Raw genomic sequence first — 17,473 nt, 5'->3', positions numbered from 1 at the left:
TATATATTTGTGGGAGCTTAGATGTGACATCGTTAAAAAACATCTAGATGTGAATTAGACAAACTGTAAAGTTAAAATGACGCAAAACAAAGAAGGCACCCATCCGAGGGAGGAGGAATCCCACCCTGGAACTTCACACCATAGCGGAAGGGCATGGTGAAGCTCCTCCGAACACCTCTGAATCTCGATGCCGACGCCCTGGTGTTTCTTCGTATCCCGCCGCCCTACGTAAGCCCGAGGGAGCATTCTGCCGCTTCCTGTGTCCGGCGAGTCTCTCTCAGTTGCACCGCACCCGCTGGTTGCCTCGTACCCGCTGGTTGGCACGCTTTGATGTCATGGTTAGATCATCGCTGAGCTCCGTAGCCCGTTCCCTTTTTAAATTGGTCCGATCAAATCATGAGGTTTATGTAGGTGGGTTACTGGAGAGCTGTATAAAACCCCCAAGCGTTTCCTGTTGCTTGTCAAGCCCCGCAAAACCCCGAACCAAGCAGGAAGCAGCCGCTGTTTCTCCCCATCGATCAGCCTCGGCCGGTCAACCCAATGGAGCAGCATTTCGCCGTCACCTCCCCGCCGGGATCCTACTACCAGCACCACCGCTACGCCGCCGCACCGTCGTCTGACTTCGACATGAGCGACATGGACGACATGGCCTTCCTCAGCACCCTCTTGGAGTCCACGGATCGTGCCTCCTGCTCTGACCCCTCTCTCTCTTCAAGCTCGTCCTCCTCCGACATGACGGGCGTGGGGGCTGCTGCACCACATGTGCCCGTGGGCAGCAGCTCGCCGAAGGGCCGCGGTCACCAAGCCACGGCAGCCATGCCCATTATGGCCAAGGATTTCATCGGGGTGCGCACGCGCCCGTGGGGCAAGTTCGCGGCCGAGATCCGGGACTCGACGCGGAACGGCGCCCGCGTGTGGCTCGGCACCTTCGGCAGCCCGGAGGCGGCCGCCATGGCCTACGACCAGGCCGCCTTCTCCGCGCGCGGTGACGCCGCAGTGCTCAACTTCCCCGTCGAGCGCGTCCGGGAGTCGCTCCGCGCGCTCGCGCTCGGCGCCGTCGTGGGCTCGCCCGTGCTCGAGCTCAAGCGCCGCCACCGCATGCGCAGGCGGTCGCCCGATAAGAAGCCTGTGAAACAGCCCCGGGTCGCCGCCGTGAAGGAGGACGCACGGCCGGCAACGGCGGGCGTGGTGGTGCTGGAGGACCTGGGCGCCGAGTACCTGGAGGAGCTCCTCTGGGTGTCCGAGCCGCCCATGGATCATTTCCATACAACGGCGACGTCGTCGTTCTGACATTGCGAGCTTGTGTGCTTGGATTAGCATAGCTCCCGTGGGCTCGTGTCAAATTGATCGCATCGCATGCGACTTCTCAGTGTCTGAAGAAAATGCAATGTGTATACAGTACCTAAGTAAATTCGTGTACGACAGGAAACAGTTTTCCTTCTTTTCTCCTTGCCTAGCTAGCTGCATTTGTGTATGCATTGCTGTCTTGGTGGTGCAGTGGAACTTTTCCCCTAATCCATTGCATCACATATCATGTTATCATATTAAATGGAGCCACTCCCGAGTTCAGAAACCGGTACGAACCATGCCTTTGAACTAAAGATAATCTGAAGTGACATAAGGCTAGAGAATCCCGAAAAAAAAACAGCATCTGCGATTCCACATGCCAAGCAGATTTATCCCAAAACCCTACGGTACAGATTCAAACTCTCCAGTACTTGCATATGCAAAGTTTGAATCTATCTGTTCACCAAGACCCTTGGAGGGGTCTTTCCTATTCTCTGTCCCAACAACATACTACTTTTTCATGTCAAATCAGATTGTCATGTCTACAGTTGGTTTTGGAAATCTTGATGCGAGAAGAAAAACGGAACACTCAATACGAGAGAAATGAACCAAAAGAAAAACTTCTTATTTGCTGGTTACACACTTGAATTATACTAGCAAAAGGGTCCGTGCGTTGCAACGGGAAAAAAATTCATAATCTCCAATGGCCAAGACCATATTTTGCTGCGTCACGAGATACACTATCACTCTTGATTTCGTGAAATCAGGAACAATTTTTGAAATCATTAAAAAAAATAAACTCTTGAACATAGAAATCATGATAATTTTTCAAATTCGTGAACACTTTTACAAATTTCCAAACATTTCTGAAATACAAAACATTTTTTTGAATTCATGAACATTTTATACTATTTGCATACATTTTTTTCCAAAGTTGTGAACATTTTTTAAACAATTTTCTTGAATCAGCGGTCATTTTTTTAAATGGTGAAACAATTTTAGAAATTCACAAACATTTTTTATTTAACAAACATTGTTTTTAAACAATATTCTTGAATCGGCGAACATTTCTGGAATGAACAAACTTTTTTTGAAATTCATGAACATTTTTTTTATTTAAGGGACATTTATTGAAAAGCCATAAATTCTTTTGAATTAGCGAACATTTTGTGAATGAATAAACTATTTTGTAAGTCATGAAGAGTTTTTGAATTTTTAGGATATTTTTTCATTCAAGAACATTTTTTGAATTGGCGAGATTTTGTTCAATTTAATTAACATTTTTAATTCACAATTTTTTTAAAAAATCATGAACATCTTTTTATTTTCCAAACATTTCTTTACAAATTTCGTATATTTTTTGACTAAGCAAATGTTTTTTTTTACAAAATGATGAATTTTTTTTGAATCCATAAACATTTTATTGAAAAAATCTCATTTGTTTTTATTTTTGAAGTCCCGAATTATTTAAAGTAGAAAAAATAAAAACAGAAAGAAAAAGAAAAAAACAGGCTGCCCGGACATGAGCCGGCCCAAACGGGCGCGCTGCAACTTCACCCAATGTGCAGACCGCGGTATAGGAGGTCCCTACTGCATGGGCCGGCCCAGACGGGGGATTCCACTGTGTATTTTGCAACCTTGGGGGCAATTTCGCCGCCAGAAGCAATAGCCCCTTTATTACTAGATATAAAGGTATATCTTTTCCATAATTGGACAGTCCAACAAAAAGTCATGGGCACATTGTCCCTTCAAGAAAGGAGGAAAATTGATCTTTTTTTCACCAAAACAAATAGGACAAAGAGGAATAGAGAGTGGCTAAATGGCTCCCGAGCTCATCTACTCATGCGTGTTAACAGTAAAATAAAATAAAAATACTAAAAAATAAAAAATGATTAATGTTGACATGGACAATGTTTAGGTGGGTGATGTGCATGCCAATTTTTAGTGTGTTTGGACATGTGAATAGCTCTCAGCAAAAATAAATAAATTAGATAAGACTCATATTTTTTCCTCTAGTTTCTGTCGGACATAACTACAACTGTTTCTTTTATCTAAACATCAGTTGGTTATGGTCCCACAATGGCTCATGATTTGGTCTAGTATTTGGAAAGAAGTTTTGATGCTCCAAGAGGTCAAAAATGATTTAGGAACCAACTTTATTTTTCTATTCATGCCGGTCTCCTCATTTTTCTTTCTATTTTTACACTAACGGGAACTAGAATGTTTCGGATAGAATTTGTTGGTTCAAGGAATGGAACATCCGTAAAGAATGTTCGAGTTCTTCATGTTCAGAAGAATTTTGATGATAAAGCAGGGGGGAAATGGATGGAATTGCTTCATTTTTCACGTGTGCATGATATTCCTATGGTGATACCAATAGAAGGAATGTAAGGAATGCTAGTCAAGAGTGTTTGATTTTGTCCACTTTCATGGTCTTGATGTTGAAGCATGGAAAAAACTGAATGGTGGTAATAACTCCAGTTTTTACGTGTTCACGATCTTTTTACCATGGAATAATAAAAATGCAATGAATTTTCGTCAAGGTTGTTTCATTTGTCTGCTTTCATGATTTTGATGTTGAAGAATGGAAAAAAATCTATAGTGATCATTCTTCATTCACCGTTCATGGTCTTCTACTATATAATAAATTGAAAAGAATATGGTGGATATTTTTCGTGTTTTTGCTATGTGTCCGCTTTCATTACATCGATGGTGAAGCATGGAAATAATGAATGGCGAAAATTACTTCATCTCTATGGTCTTGATATTATTTTCCAAGAAATAAAAACGGAACACTCGATAAGAGAGAAATGAACCAAAATAAAAACTTCTTACCTGTTGGTTATACACTTGTATTATACTAGTAAAAGAGCTTGTGCGTTGCAACGGGAGAAAACAATACACAGGCCCCTAACCCAATAATCATGACTCAAGACCCCAATACATCCATGTTCCTTACTTGAACATGGCATCCCATGCTCTCTCTCTCTCTCTCTCTCTCTCTCTCCCTCTCTCTCTCTCTCTTTCTCTCTCTCTCTCTGCATAAGATGAAGATCAACTTTCTTTTTTTCATGTGATGTTTTGCCGAGGCATGCATGTGTGGTTATTGATGGTTTCTTTTGTCTTCAATCTCATTTTGATGAGGTGTTCATTTGCAACACAGATAGACCTCGGTACGGAAAAAGACGAATTGTGCGCCATTGATTAAAATTACACCATAAATAGAATTTAAAAAATGTTAAATAAGGAAAATAACATCATATTCAGATTGTACACATAGGTATTGATTAAGATCACACCATAAATAGAATTTTAAAAATATTAAATAAGTAAAATAACATCATGTTCAGATTATACACATTTCTATTGATTAACATTACACAATAAATAGAATTTAAAAAATGTTAAATAGGTAAAATAACACCATATTAAGATACTACACTTTTTTCTAATCAAATTTTATATATAACAATTCAAAATTGAAGTTAGGGTTTAAAAGATATGGTTTTTTTAAAGCATTTGTCACTTATAGTTGAACAACGGGCTATTAATAGAAACGGCAGGGTGTTTAATAAAAAATATGAAAAACGATTTGTTTTTTTACTTAAGTCTGGACTGTGGATTTATTTCACACACAGGGGGGTTTCTGAAAAATACAAAAAATGATTAGTTTTATCACCAAGACCCTTGGAGGGGTCTTTCCTTTTTTTGCGAGAAAATTTCCGATCTATTCATCTTCAATCATGGCAGTACAACGAATACCAGAAATAATAGAAATTACATCCAGATTCGTAGACCACCTAGCGACAACTACCAGCAATATACTGTTTTTTTCATGTGTAATCAGATTGTCATGTCGATCTTCAGTTGGTTTTGGAAATCTTGCTGCCCAGAAGGAAAACGGAACACTTAATACGAGAGAAATGAACCAAAAGAAAAACTTCTTACTGGCTGGTTATACACTTGAATTATATTCGCCCTGATCAGACGGTCCAACAAAAAGTTGTTCATGGTCACATCGCCCCTTCAAGAAAGGAGGTGAATTGATCTTTATTCAGTGAAACAATAGGGCAAAGAGGAAGAGAGAGCGGCTAAATGGCTCCCAAGCTCATCTGCTCCTGCCTATAAAAAAATTAAAAATTTGATTAATTTTGACATGGATGATGTTTAGATGGGTGATGTTGATGTCAGTTTTTAGCGTGTTCGGACATCTGAGTAGCTCTCAGCAAAAAAATAAAATAAAATTAGGTATGACTCATATTTTTCTCTAGTTCCCGTCGGACTTAACTACAACTCATATTTTTTTTTAATCTAAACATCAGTTGGTTACGGTTCCATGATGGCTCATGATTTTGCATAGTGTTTGGAATGAAATCTTTGATGCTCCAAGAGGTTAAAACATGCTTTAGGAACCAACTTGAATTTTCTATTCATGGTGTGTCCTCATTTTTCTTTCCGTTTTTACACTGACAGGAACTAGAGAAGTTTCGTATGGGATTTGTTAGTTCGAGGAATGAAACGTCATAAAGATTGTTTGAGTTCTCCATGTTCAGAAGAAATTTGGTGATAAAGCATGTGAAAATGGATGGAATTACTTCATTTTCACGTGTTCATGATATTTTTATGGTGATATCAATAGAAAGAATGTAACGAATGCTACTCAAGAGTGTTTGATTTTTTTCCACTTTCATGATCTTGATGTTGAAGCATGGAAAAAAAATGAATGGTGGTAATTACTTCCGTTTTTATGTGTTCACGATCTTTTACCATGGAATAATAAAAATGCAATGAATTTTCATTGAGGTTGTTTGATCTGTCTGCTATCATGATTCTGATGTTGAAGCATGGAAAAAATCGATGGTGAGAATTCTTCATGCACTGTTCATGGTCTTCTAATATATAATAAATTGAAAAGAATATGGTGGGTATTTTTCGAGTTTTTTCTATGTGTCCGCTTTCATTACATCCATGGTGAAGCATGGAAACAATGAATGGCAAAAATTACTTCATCTTTTTTTGCGGTCTTGATCTTTATTCCAAGAAATAAATAGGAAAATGCAATGAATATTTGTCAAGATTGTTCGAAGTGTCCATGATTATTTTCAAGCGAAATGTAAAATAACCTTTTTCCCATGTGCCCATGTTTTTTATCTCTACGCAAATAAATAAGAAAACTATTGTAAAAAATACTTTATTTTGGCGAAGATTACTTGTGGTGAACCAAAGGACCAAGGATTTGGAATAGAATGACATATGAAAGAAGCTTAGAGCATCTACAACCGGACTTGACAAATCTGGCCCCTCAAACGCGCCCCGGCGCGTCCATGGGCACTGACCGAACACCCCTCAAATATTGCGCCGCACATTCACATATCACAAATTTCGATCCTCTAATCCATGCAATCCATGCACATCGGTCATACGTACAAATTATCCGAATTCCAAAGTTCGAAACAAAGCAAAGCAAATCATGGTTCAACAAATCGGACATGCCAAAATGAAATCAATGCCCAAGTGTGACAGATGACCTCGGATCACTGGTCGGGCGCCTGCTCCGAGCGGAATGCGTCGTGCTCCAGGCGGAATACATCCTGCTGTGCCTGCATCCGGGATGCCTGCTCTGCCTACATCCGACTGCCTCCTCCGCCTGCATCCGGACTACCTACTCCTCCTGCATCCGTGCTGCAGCCGTCCTCGCCGCCTCGTACTCCCTACGGTCATTGATCTCCTTCTTGTCCGCAAGCCACTTCTTCGCATGCTCATCCAAGAGGGTTTCACCTGCCAACATGATCCTCACATCTTCCGCGTCCCGTACGAGTTGCAACCTCTCTTTCTCAAGCTCTATGTCGCCAAATGTATTCGCCTTCTCGAGTTCTCATTTGATCGCCACTTGTTGCTTCTCCAACTCGATCTCCTCCCTCTCAATTTCGAGCTTCTTCTCCGTCCTCTTCTGGTCCCACTCATCCTATCTTTCCTTTTGCGCATCCAACATGAGCTTGTACCTCTCCTCCTCCTTGTTCTCCCTCGACGTTCTCCGCCTTGCAAGTCGCAGCCAACGAAGTGACTCTGCCAACGGACGAGGCGGACTGCGTCTCCGTCGCGGCGGACTGGGTCGGGCTGGACGACATCTCCAGCGGTGGATCGGGAGCGGTGGTGAGGATTGGGAGCAGGGGCGGAGGACGGCGAGGGTCTAGGTGCGGGAAAGGTTGGAGGGTGGCGGGAGGAGGAGGAAGGTTTGATGGATTTGATGCAATTTGGGGTGGGGTCGGGCTGCCAGGTCCGACGTGGCGGGCGTGCCGGCCAGCCCGGACATTTGAGGTTCGTTTAAGGAGCCCGTCTGGATCAAAAAATCGTGACCGGTCAGTGACCGGACGGCCCGCGCGTGCGTATGAGGCGCCTGGCTATAGATGCTCTTAATGTGAGCTCGGCAAAATAAGAGGGGTCTTGTGATGAAAACGGCTATAGTTGAGGGTGTTAAATATAAAATAAAATCACCAACCTTACGATGGAATGCAAAGGTTTAATGTGGCCGAGAAGTTTGTATGTGGGTGGAGTTGCATTTTCCACATTTGATCCAAATGATAAATATGGGCAATGCACCTATACTAACCTGATCAGGCCAGGCAAAATCATAGAGTGAAAATTCCAAGCTTAGCCCTGGACGACCCGAAACATTTGAACATCGCATTTTTTTCAAATAATTATATTTGGGATATTTAACTATAGTATTATTCTTATTTTTAAACTGAAATGATTTTTTAAACCACATTTTGAGCTTTGTTCGGCCTTTCGGGCTGGGCTTCGGGCGGGATAGGTCGAGTCCGAGACCAGCCAAGATGTTGGTCTCTTGGGCTGGGCTGCCCATGAACACTTCAAAGACCTAAGACCGGAACGAAGAAATATGGGCAATGCACTTATATTTCAACATTGTCTCAAAAAAAAACTTATATTTCAACAGTCCAACATTTTGGAACGGAAGAATTCTGCTAGTTGCATTATCCTCATTTTTTGAGAACCTCGATCAATCGATTTTGCTGATCACACATCCGACCAGATATTTTCTGCGAAATCAGAGGCTGGCACGCAAAGCTGTCCACCGCACGGCAAGAGCGGTGTGCCATCTCAGGATTATCAGGGGCATAAGCGCATAGCATCATCAGGATTATATCAGATTATCAGCACGCCATCTGCCTTGGATTGGATCCATGGCTGGTGAAGCAGCGATCCATGGCGCAGCCACATCTGCACAAGCATTGCTTCTTCTGCTCCTCGTCCCACTCGTTCTACTGCTCGTCGGTGCGAAAACATGGAGCCGGAGGAGCAAGCAGCGGCTGAACCTGCCGCTCCCACCTTCCCCTCCGCGCGCGCTCCCGGTGATCGGGCACCTCCACCTCGTCGGCTCCCTCCCTCACGTCTCCTTCCGCGACCTCTCCCATAAACACGGCCGGGACCTCATGCTCCTCCGCCTCGGCGCGGTGAACACGGTGGTCGTGTCCTCGCCGCGCGCGGCCGCGTCCATCCTCCGCACGCACGACCACGCGCTGGCGTCCAGGTCGCGCTCCGCCGTCGCCGACATCATCTTCTACAAGCGGACCGACGTCGCCTTCGCGCCCTACGGCGAGCCCTGGAGACAGGCCAGGAAGGTGGTCACCACGCACATGCTCAGCGCCAAGAAGGTGCACTCGTTCCGCCACGACCGCGAGGAGGAGGCGCGCATAGCCGTGGCCAAGATTCGCGCCGCGGCGGCGACCGCGGAGACCGCGGCGCCGGTGGACATGAGCGAGCTCCTGGGCTCGTACGCGAACGACGTGGTGTGCCGGGCGGTGCTCGGGAGAAACCACCGCGACGATGGCAGGAACAAGCTGCTCCGCCAGCTGATCGACGTCAACATGTCGCTCCTGGGAGGGTTCAACGTTGAGGATTACTTCCCGAGCTTGGCAGTGGCGGACGTGTTCACCGGCATGGTGGTGTGCCCCAGGGCTAGGAGGGTTCGCAAGAGGTGGGACAAACTGCTCCACAAGCTCATCGACGAGCACGGGCGCCAGCGCGAGCAGGACGATGCCAGCGCAGACTTCATACACGTGTTGCTCGCCCAGCAGGAAGAGTACGGCCTCACCACAGACAACGTCAAGGCGATCTTGCTGGTAAATAGTACAGTGATTACTACTCCAATACTTCCGCAAAGCTGACAAATTAATCCATTCAGCGGTAATTTATTGGTACTGTAATTAACAGGACATGTTTGAAGCGGGGACAGAGACGACATATCTGGTGCTGGAATTCGCGATGGCAGAGCTGATGAACAACCCGCACGTCATGGCCAAACTGCAAGCGGAGGTGAGGAGGAGGCGTGCGCCAGCGGTGGCCGTAGGCAAGGACGAAGGAGATTTACAACAAGACGTGGTCACAGAGGAGGAGCTCGGCGACATGGCCTACCTGAAGGCCACCGTGAAGGAGACGCTGAGGCTGCACCCGCCGGTGCCGCTGCTCCTCCGGTCCTCCCCCACCTCTCGATCGCCGACTGCGAGGTCGACGGCTACGCGATCCCTGCCGGGACGCGGCTCATGGTCAACGCGTGGGCCCTCGCGAGGGACCCCGCGTCCTGGGAGGCGCCGGACGAGTTCGCGCCGGAGAGGTTTCTCCAGGGAGGCAGCGCGGCGGCGGTCGACAGCAAGGGAAAGGACTTTGAGTTTCTGCCGTTCGGGTCCGGGCGGAGGATCTGCCCCGGCATAAACTTCGCGAACACTGCCGTTGAGATGATGCTAGCGAACCTTATGTACCATTTCGACTGGGAGCTGCCGGCGGGGACGAAGGAGGTCGACATGAGTGAGGTGTTCAGCTTGTCGATCCGCCGTAAGGAGAAGCTCCTCCTTGTTCCAACTCCAAGATCTTGCCGCGAGGAGTGAGGGGGTGCTTGTTGTTTCGAAAAAACATTTAATTAGGTGTGTGCAATCAATCCGCATATGCTCCAAGACCTTACAAGATAATACATAAAAAGTCAGAAGCCACTATCTCACAACATTTGTCGATATTTCTATCAACTTAATGAAGGGGTGCAGATTATGTGCGCCGCGTACCTTGACCTCACAACAAAGCCCAACATCTAAAGGCGGAGGCCCCAACCAAGCCGCATTGCCGGTCTGGGGCACGCACCTGCTCGGCACACTCTTAGTGGTCACTGCACGTGCACGCTGCAGAAGCCGCCGCCACCATCTTCCATCGATCCATCTTCAGAGTAGGCGCTGACACATCGACCTTGCCAGACCCTGACGTGGACGCCACCACGACGCCAGACAGCGCCACCATCCTGCGCTCGTCCATCAACACACGTCCACCGCCGATACCCGCCGTTGTCGATGTGCTAGATGCCATGCCGGTCTTCCTTCGCTAACACCACCTCCCGCCACTGGTCCCATCCCCTCCGCCCGCAGTTCCTCTAATCGAGCACACGAACACCCTAGGCGGCACCTTCAAGAAGGGCACGACAAACATAGTGTCGCCGCCCAATCTGAGGAGATTTTGGGTCTTCACCCGGGCATTTTGTCGGAGTACAGAGGAGGGACATCGACGACACCTGCAAGAAGGGTCGCCACCGCCGGGATGAGAGAGCCATCTAGAGTTTTGTTTTGTCTGAATCCACCTCTACCAGCCCCCACCAACGCACCGAGGCCGAGGACAAGACCGCAAGCCACCAAATGAAGCGGAAGAAAGTCTGCAATGGGGAGGAAATCCACCGCGAGCACCGCTGGCCGAGGGCAGCGCCGCCATGCCCATCGGGGCCACCGCACAGATCCCAGAGTTCTCCACGAGGACCGGAGCGACGAGATCTGCCGCCGGGTGACTAACGTCGCCGCCCAAGCCATCGTCGGGAGTTAGCTGAGCACCCCCGGGCACAGGCCTTGGTTCGTCACCACAACCCACCACCACCTCGCCACCACGCGCCATCGCCGGAGGCAAGAACCTGCGCCGCTAGCGACCCAGATCCGGGGAAGTGCCCCACATCACCCAAACTGGCAAGGAATGGAAGAGAACCTCCGTCACCGCCGGGCTTTGCTCAGTGGCTTCCTCTAGCGGCGTCGGAGGGAAGAACGGGACCTTTGAGGCCCCGGGGACTAGGGTTCGGTGTCCGCCCGAGTCACCCAGGTGGGGGCGACGCGGGGCGTTCGTTTTTTTACAACATGTATAGGGTATTCATGTGCATGAAATTTCAAGCCTAAAATTGGGCTTATACATAAAGAAAAGACATTTTAGCTATATTTAGTAACTTAGAGCATCTCTAGCCGATCCCTGAAAAATTAAGATTTTGAGTTTACTCTAAACTAGACCTAGCCAAAGTACTAGATCCTATAACAAAGTAAAACTTTTACTCCTCGGTCAAAATCCCCCCCCCCACCCCCCCCCCCCACCCTGGCGCCTAAAAACACACGTGAAAGATCGTGGATGTCGCCTAGAGGGGGGGTGAATAGGCGTTTTAAAATAATTACGGTAGAGGCTTGAACAAATGCGGAATAAACCTAACGGTTAATTTGTCAAGCACAAAACCTACAACAACTAGGCTCACCTATGTGCACCAACAACTTATGCTAAGCAAGATAAGTAACTATGTGATAGCAAGATATATGACAAAGAACAATATGGCTATCACAAAGTAAAGTGCATAAGTAAAGGGCTCGGGTAAGAGATAACCGAGGCACGCGGAGACGACGATGTATCCCGAAGTTCACACCCTCGCGGATGCTAATCTCCGTTTGGAGCGGTGTGAAGGCACAATGCTCCCCAAGAAGCCACTAGGGCCACGGTAATCTCCTCACGCCCTCGCACAATGCAAGATGTCATGATTCCACTAAGGGACCCTTGAGGGCGGTCACCGAACCCGTACAAATGGCAACCCTTGGGGGCGGTCACCGGTACCCGTCAAATTGCTCGGGGCAATCTCCACAACCTAATTGGAGACCCCGACGCTTGCCCGGAGCTTTACACCATAATGATTGAGCTCCGAACAACACCAACCATCTAGGGCGCCAAGGCACCCAAGAGGAACAAGCTCTAGAGTGTCCAAACACCCAAGAGTAACAAGCTCAAGGGTACCAAGCACCCAAGAGTAATAAGCTTCTCAACTTGTAACTTCCATGTATCACGTGGAGAACTCAAACCGATGCACCAAATGCAATGGCCAGGGCAGACGGAGTGCCCAAGTCCTTCTCTCCCAAATCCCACCAAAGCAACTAATGCTAGGGAGGAAAATGAGAGGAAGAATGAAAGAAGAACACGAAGAACTCCAAGATCTAGATCCAAGGGGTTCCCCTCACTTAGAGGAGAAAGTGATTGGTGGAAACATGGATCTAGATCTCCTCTCTCTTTTCCCTCAAGAACTAGCAAGAATCATTGGAGGGATTGAGAGTTAGCAAGCTCGAAGAAGGTCAACAATGGGGGAAGAACATGAGCTTAAGAGATAAGATTCAATGGGGAAGAAGACCCCCTTTTATAGGTGGGGGAAAATCCAACCGTTATGCTCACAGCCCGCATAGAGCGGTAGGCAAAACAACAGCGAGGAGGCAAAAGGCCAGTAGAACCGTCGGAGCGGTACTACCGCTCGACCTCACGGTACTACGCAAATGGTAGCGGTACTACTGCTTGCGAGCGGTACAAAAAAAATACTTCTGTACCTACCTCCGCAGGACTTGGGATGAGTTTTTTGGTCCGGAGCGGTACTACCGCTGTAGGAGCCGCGGTAGTACCGCTCTGGAGCGGTAGTAAAAAATTACATCCACTCCAATTCGCGGTAGTAACGCTGCAGCCTTTTCAAAACACCAAAACTGCCACAACTTTTGCAAGCGGACTCCGAATTTGATGAAACCAAGTTTGTTGAAAAGCTAGCGACAAGAGCTAACACAATCTTGAAAGAAATATCAATAAGAAGCAAAATAGAAAAGGCCCATAAGAAAAAGGTGAGAACCCTTCCTCGGATAAGACTGGTAAAACCTCCAACACCGAAAACATCATAGAAGACGCATGCGAACTCAGTTTTCGTTGAACTCAAGCTTGTCATCAAGATTACCATAAGCTCTAAGACTCACAAAGAGAACCAAACAAGAACCAAGAAACATGATGCAAGGATACAATGGTTTGAGCTCTCTACTAACGATACGATCAAGCTACCAACTTGAGAGCCCCCCTTGATAGTACGGCAAACGATCCTATAACCCGGCCTCCCAACTACCACCACGAGACCGGTAAAACAGAAAACCTATCAAGGGCAAACCTTTGCCTTGCACATGGTCCACTTGAGCTAGATGATGACGATCTTGACTCCCTCAAGTTGGACCACCTTTCTTGATTGCGTTGGCTCGATGAAGACTAGATGATTGCTCCCCCATAGTCCACTATGGGTGAGCCACTCTTCGGCACATCTTCACAAGTCCATTGACACCACAATGGATGGCAAGATTCAAGCACTTGATCTCGTCGTGATGCTCCACTTGAACTTGCACACGACAATCTTGATGACGACCACCACTTGATGTCATCCTTTCCATGGGTTGTATGATATCTTCCTCTTGACGCAAGCCCATGGTCACGTACCTAACCCCATATAGAACTCTCACATAGACCATGGGTTAGTACACAAAGTGTAATGAACAATGCTTTGTTGGAAATATGCCCTAGAGGCAATAATAAAATGGTTATTATTATATTTCCTTGTTCATGATAATTGTCTATTGTTCATGCTATAATTGTGTTATCCGGAAATCGTAATACATGTGTGAATACATAGACCGCAACATGTCCCTAGTGAGCCTCTAGTTGACTAGCTCATTTATCAATGGATGGTTATGGTTTCCTGACCATGGACATTGGATGTCATTGATAACGGGATCACATCATTGGGAGAATGATGTGATGGACAAGACCCAATCCTGAGCATAGCACAAGATCGTGTAGTTAGTTTGCTAGAGCTTTTCTAATGTCAAGTATCATTTCCTTAGACCATGAAATCGTGTAACTCCTGGATACTGTAAGAGTGCTTTGGGTGTACCAAACGTCACAACGTCACTGGGTGGCTATAAAGATATACTACAGGTATCTCTGAAAGTGTCTGTTGGGTTGACACGAATCGAGACTGGGATTTGTCACTCCGTATGACGGAGAGGTATCTTTGGGCCCACTCGGTAATGCATCATCATAAAGAGCTCAATGTGACCAAGTGGTTGGTCATGGGACCATGCATTACGGTACGAGTAAAGTGACTTGCCGGTAACGAGATTGAACGAGGTATTGGGATACCGACGATCGAATCTCGGGCAAGTAACATACCGATCGACAAAGGGAATTGTATACGGGATTACTTGAATCCTCAACATCGTGGTTCATTCGATGAGATCATCGTGTAACATGTGGGAGCCAACATGGGTATCCATATCCTGCTGTTGGTTAATGGCCGGAGAGCTGTCTCGGTCATGTCTGCGTGATTCCTGAACCCGTAGGGTCTACACACTTAAGGTTCGGTGACGCTAGGGTTGTAGAGATATTAGTATGTAGTAAACCGAAAGTTGTTTGGACTCCCGGATGAGATCCCAGACGTCACGAGGAGTTCCGGAATGGTCCGTAGGTAAATATTTGTATATAAGAAGTCCAGTTTCGGCCACCGGGAAAGTTTCGGGGGTCACCGGTATTGTACCGGGACACCAGAAGGGTCCCGGGGGTCCACCGGGTGGGGCCATCTATCCCGGAGGGCCCCATGGGCTGAAGTGGGAAGGGAACCAGCTCCTGGTGGGCTGGTGCGCCCCCCTTGGGCCTCCCCCTGTGCCTAGGGTTGGAAACCCTGGGGGTGGGGGCGCCCCACCTGACTTGGGGGGCAAGTTCCCCCCTTTGGCCGCCGCCCCCTCCCCTTGAGATTGGATTTCTAGGGGCCGGCGCCCCCCCTAGGGCCCCTATATAAAGAGGGGGAGGGAGGGCTGCGCAACCAAGCCCCTGGCGCCTCCCTCTCTCCCCGTAACACCTCTCCCTCTCGCTGAGCTTGGCGAAGCCTTGCCGAGATCCCCGCTACTTCCACCACCACGCCGTCGTGCTGTTGGATCTCCATCAACCTCTCCTTCCCCCTTGCTGGATCAAGAAGGAGGAGACGTCTCTCCCAACCGTACGTGTGTTGAACGCAGAGGTGCCATCCGTTCGGCGCTAGGATCATCGGTGATTTGGATCACGACGAGTACGACTCCATCAACCCCGTTCTCTTGAACGCTTCCGCTCGCGATCTACAAGGGTATGTAGATGCACTCCTCTCTCTCGTTGCTAGATGACTCCATAGATTGATCTTGGTGATGCGTAGAAATTTTTTATTTTCTGTAATGTTCCCCAACAGTGGCATCATGAGCTAGGTCTATGCGTAGTTTCTATGCACGAGTAGAACACAAGATTGTTGTGGGCGTAGATTTTGTCAATTTACTTGCCACTACTAGTCTTATCTTGTTTCGGCGGCATCGTGGGATGAAGCGGCCCGGACCGACCTTACACGTACGCTTACGTGAGACAGGTTCCACCAACTGACATGCACTAGTTGCATAAGGTGGCTAGCGGGTGTCTGTCTCTCCCACTTTAGTTGGATCGGATTCGATGAAAAGGGTCCTTATGAAGGGTAAATAGAAATTGGCATATCACGTTGTGGTTTTGACGTAGGTAAGAAACGTTCTTGCTAGAACCCTATTGCAGCCACGTAAAAACATGCAACAATAATTAGAGGACGTCTAACTTGTTTTTGCAGCATATGCCTCGTGATGTGATATGGCCAAAAGGATGTGATGAATGATATATATGTGATGTATGAGATTGATCATGTTCTTGTAATAGGAATCACAACTTGCATGTCGATGAGTATGACAACCGGCAGGAGCCATAGGAGTTGTCTTAATTATTGTATGACCTGCATGTCATTGAATAACGCCATGTAATTACTTTACTTTATTGCTAAACCGTTAGCCATAGTAGTAGAAGTAATCATTGGCGTGACAACTTCATGAAGACACGATGATGGAGATCATAATGATGGATATCACGGTGTCATGCCGGTGACAATGATGATCATGGCGCCCCGAAGATGGAGATCAAAAGGAGCAAAATGATATTGGCCATATCATGTCACTATTTGATTGCATGTGGTGTTTATCATGTTTTTGCATCTTATTTGCTTAGAACGACGGTAGCAAATAAGATGATCCCTCATAATAATTTCAAGAAAGTGTTCCCCCTAACTGTGCGCCGTTGCGAAAGTTCGTTGTCTCGAAGCACCACGTGTTGATCGGGTGTGATAGATCCTAATGTTCACATACAATGGGTGTAAGCCAGATTTACACATGCAAAACACTTAGGTTGACTTGACGAGCCTAGCATGTACAGACATGGCCTCGAAACACAAGAGACCGAAAGGTCGAACATGAGTCGTATAGAAGATACGATCAACATGAAGATGTTCACCGATGATGACTAGTCCGTCTCACGTGATGATCGGACACGGCCTAGTTGACTCGGATCATGGATCACTTAGTTGACTAGAGGGATGTCTGTCTGAGTGGGAGTTCATTATATAATTTGATTAGATGAACTTAATTATCATGAACTTAGTCTAAAATCTTTGCAATATATGTCTTGTAGATCAAATGGCCCATGCTAATGTTGCCCTCAACTTCAATGCATTCCTAGAGAAAGCCAAGCTGAAAGACGATGGCAGCAACTATACGGACTAGGTCCGGAACTTGAGGATCATCCTCATAGCTGCCAAGAAAGCATATGTCCTAGATGCACCACTAGGTGAAGCACTCGTTTTCCCAGCAACTCAAGACATTATGAACGCCTGGCAGTCGCGTAGTGATGATTACTCCCTGGTTCAGTGCGGCATGCTTTACAGCTTAGAACCGGGGCTCCAAAAGCGTTTTGAGTAGCACGGAGCATGTGAGATGTTCCAAGAGCTGAAAATGGTTTTCCATGATCACGCCCGGGTCGAGAGATATGAAGTCTCCGACAAGTTCTACAGTTGTAAGATGGAGGAGAATGGTTCTGTCAGCGAGCACATACTCAAAATGTCTGGGTTGCACAACCGCTTATCTCAACTGGGAGTTAATCTCCCGGATGACGCGGTGGTCGACAGAATCCTCCAGTCGCTCCCACCTAGCTACAAGAGCTTTGTGATGAACTT

The 17,473-nt window shown here is 47.0% G+C and overlaps 1 protein-coding gene and 1 pseudogene across 1 annotated transcript; both read left to right on the top strand.

Moving 5' to 3' along the window:
* Positions 1-540: 540 nt before the first annotated feature.
* On the top strand, positions 541-1,290 carry LOC123039402 (ethylene-responsive transcription factor 1B-like). The gene has a single exon (XM_044462590.1). The coding sequence runs from the start codon at positions 541-543 to the stop codon at positions 1,288-1,290; it is 750 nt and encodes a 249-aa protein (XP_044318525.1).
* Positions 1,291-8,375: 7,085 nt separating this feature from the next.
* On the top strand, positions 8,376-10,286 carry LOC123046742 (indolin-2-one monooxygenase-like; annotated as a pseudogene).
* Positions 10,287-17,473: the final 7,187 nt, after the last annotated feature.

The sequence above is a fragment of the Triticum aestivum genome, chromosome 2B (genome assembly GCF_018294505.1).
Source record: "Triticum aestivum cultivar Chinese Spring chromosome 2B, IWGSC CS RefSeq v2.1, whole genome shotgun sequence".
NCBI lineage: Eukaryota > Viridiplantae > Streptophyta > Magnoliopsida > Poales > Poaceae > Triticum > Triticum aestivum.
The sequence above is the reverse complement of the archived record's forward strand: the minus strand, read 5'-3'. Positions and strand labels throughout refer to the sequence as shown.

Coding starts and splice junctions, on each gene's coding strand:
- LOC123039402 (XM_044462590.1), top strand. CDS start 541: ATGGAGCAGCATTTCGCCGTCACCTCCCCGCCGGGATCCTACTACCAG.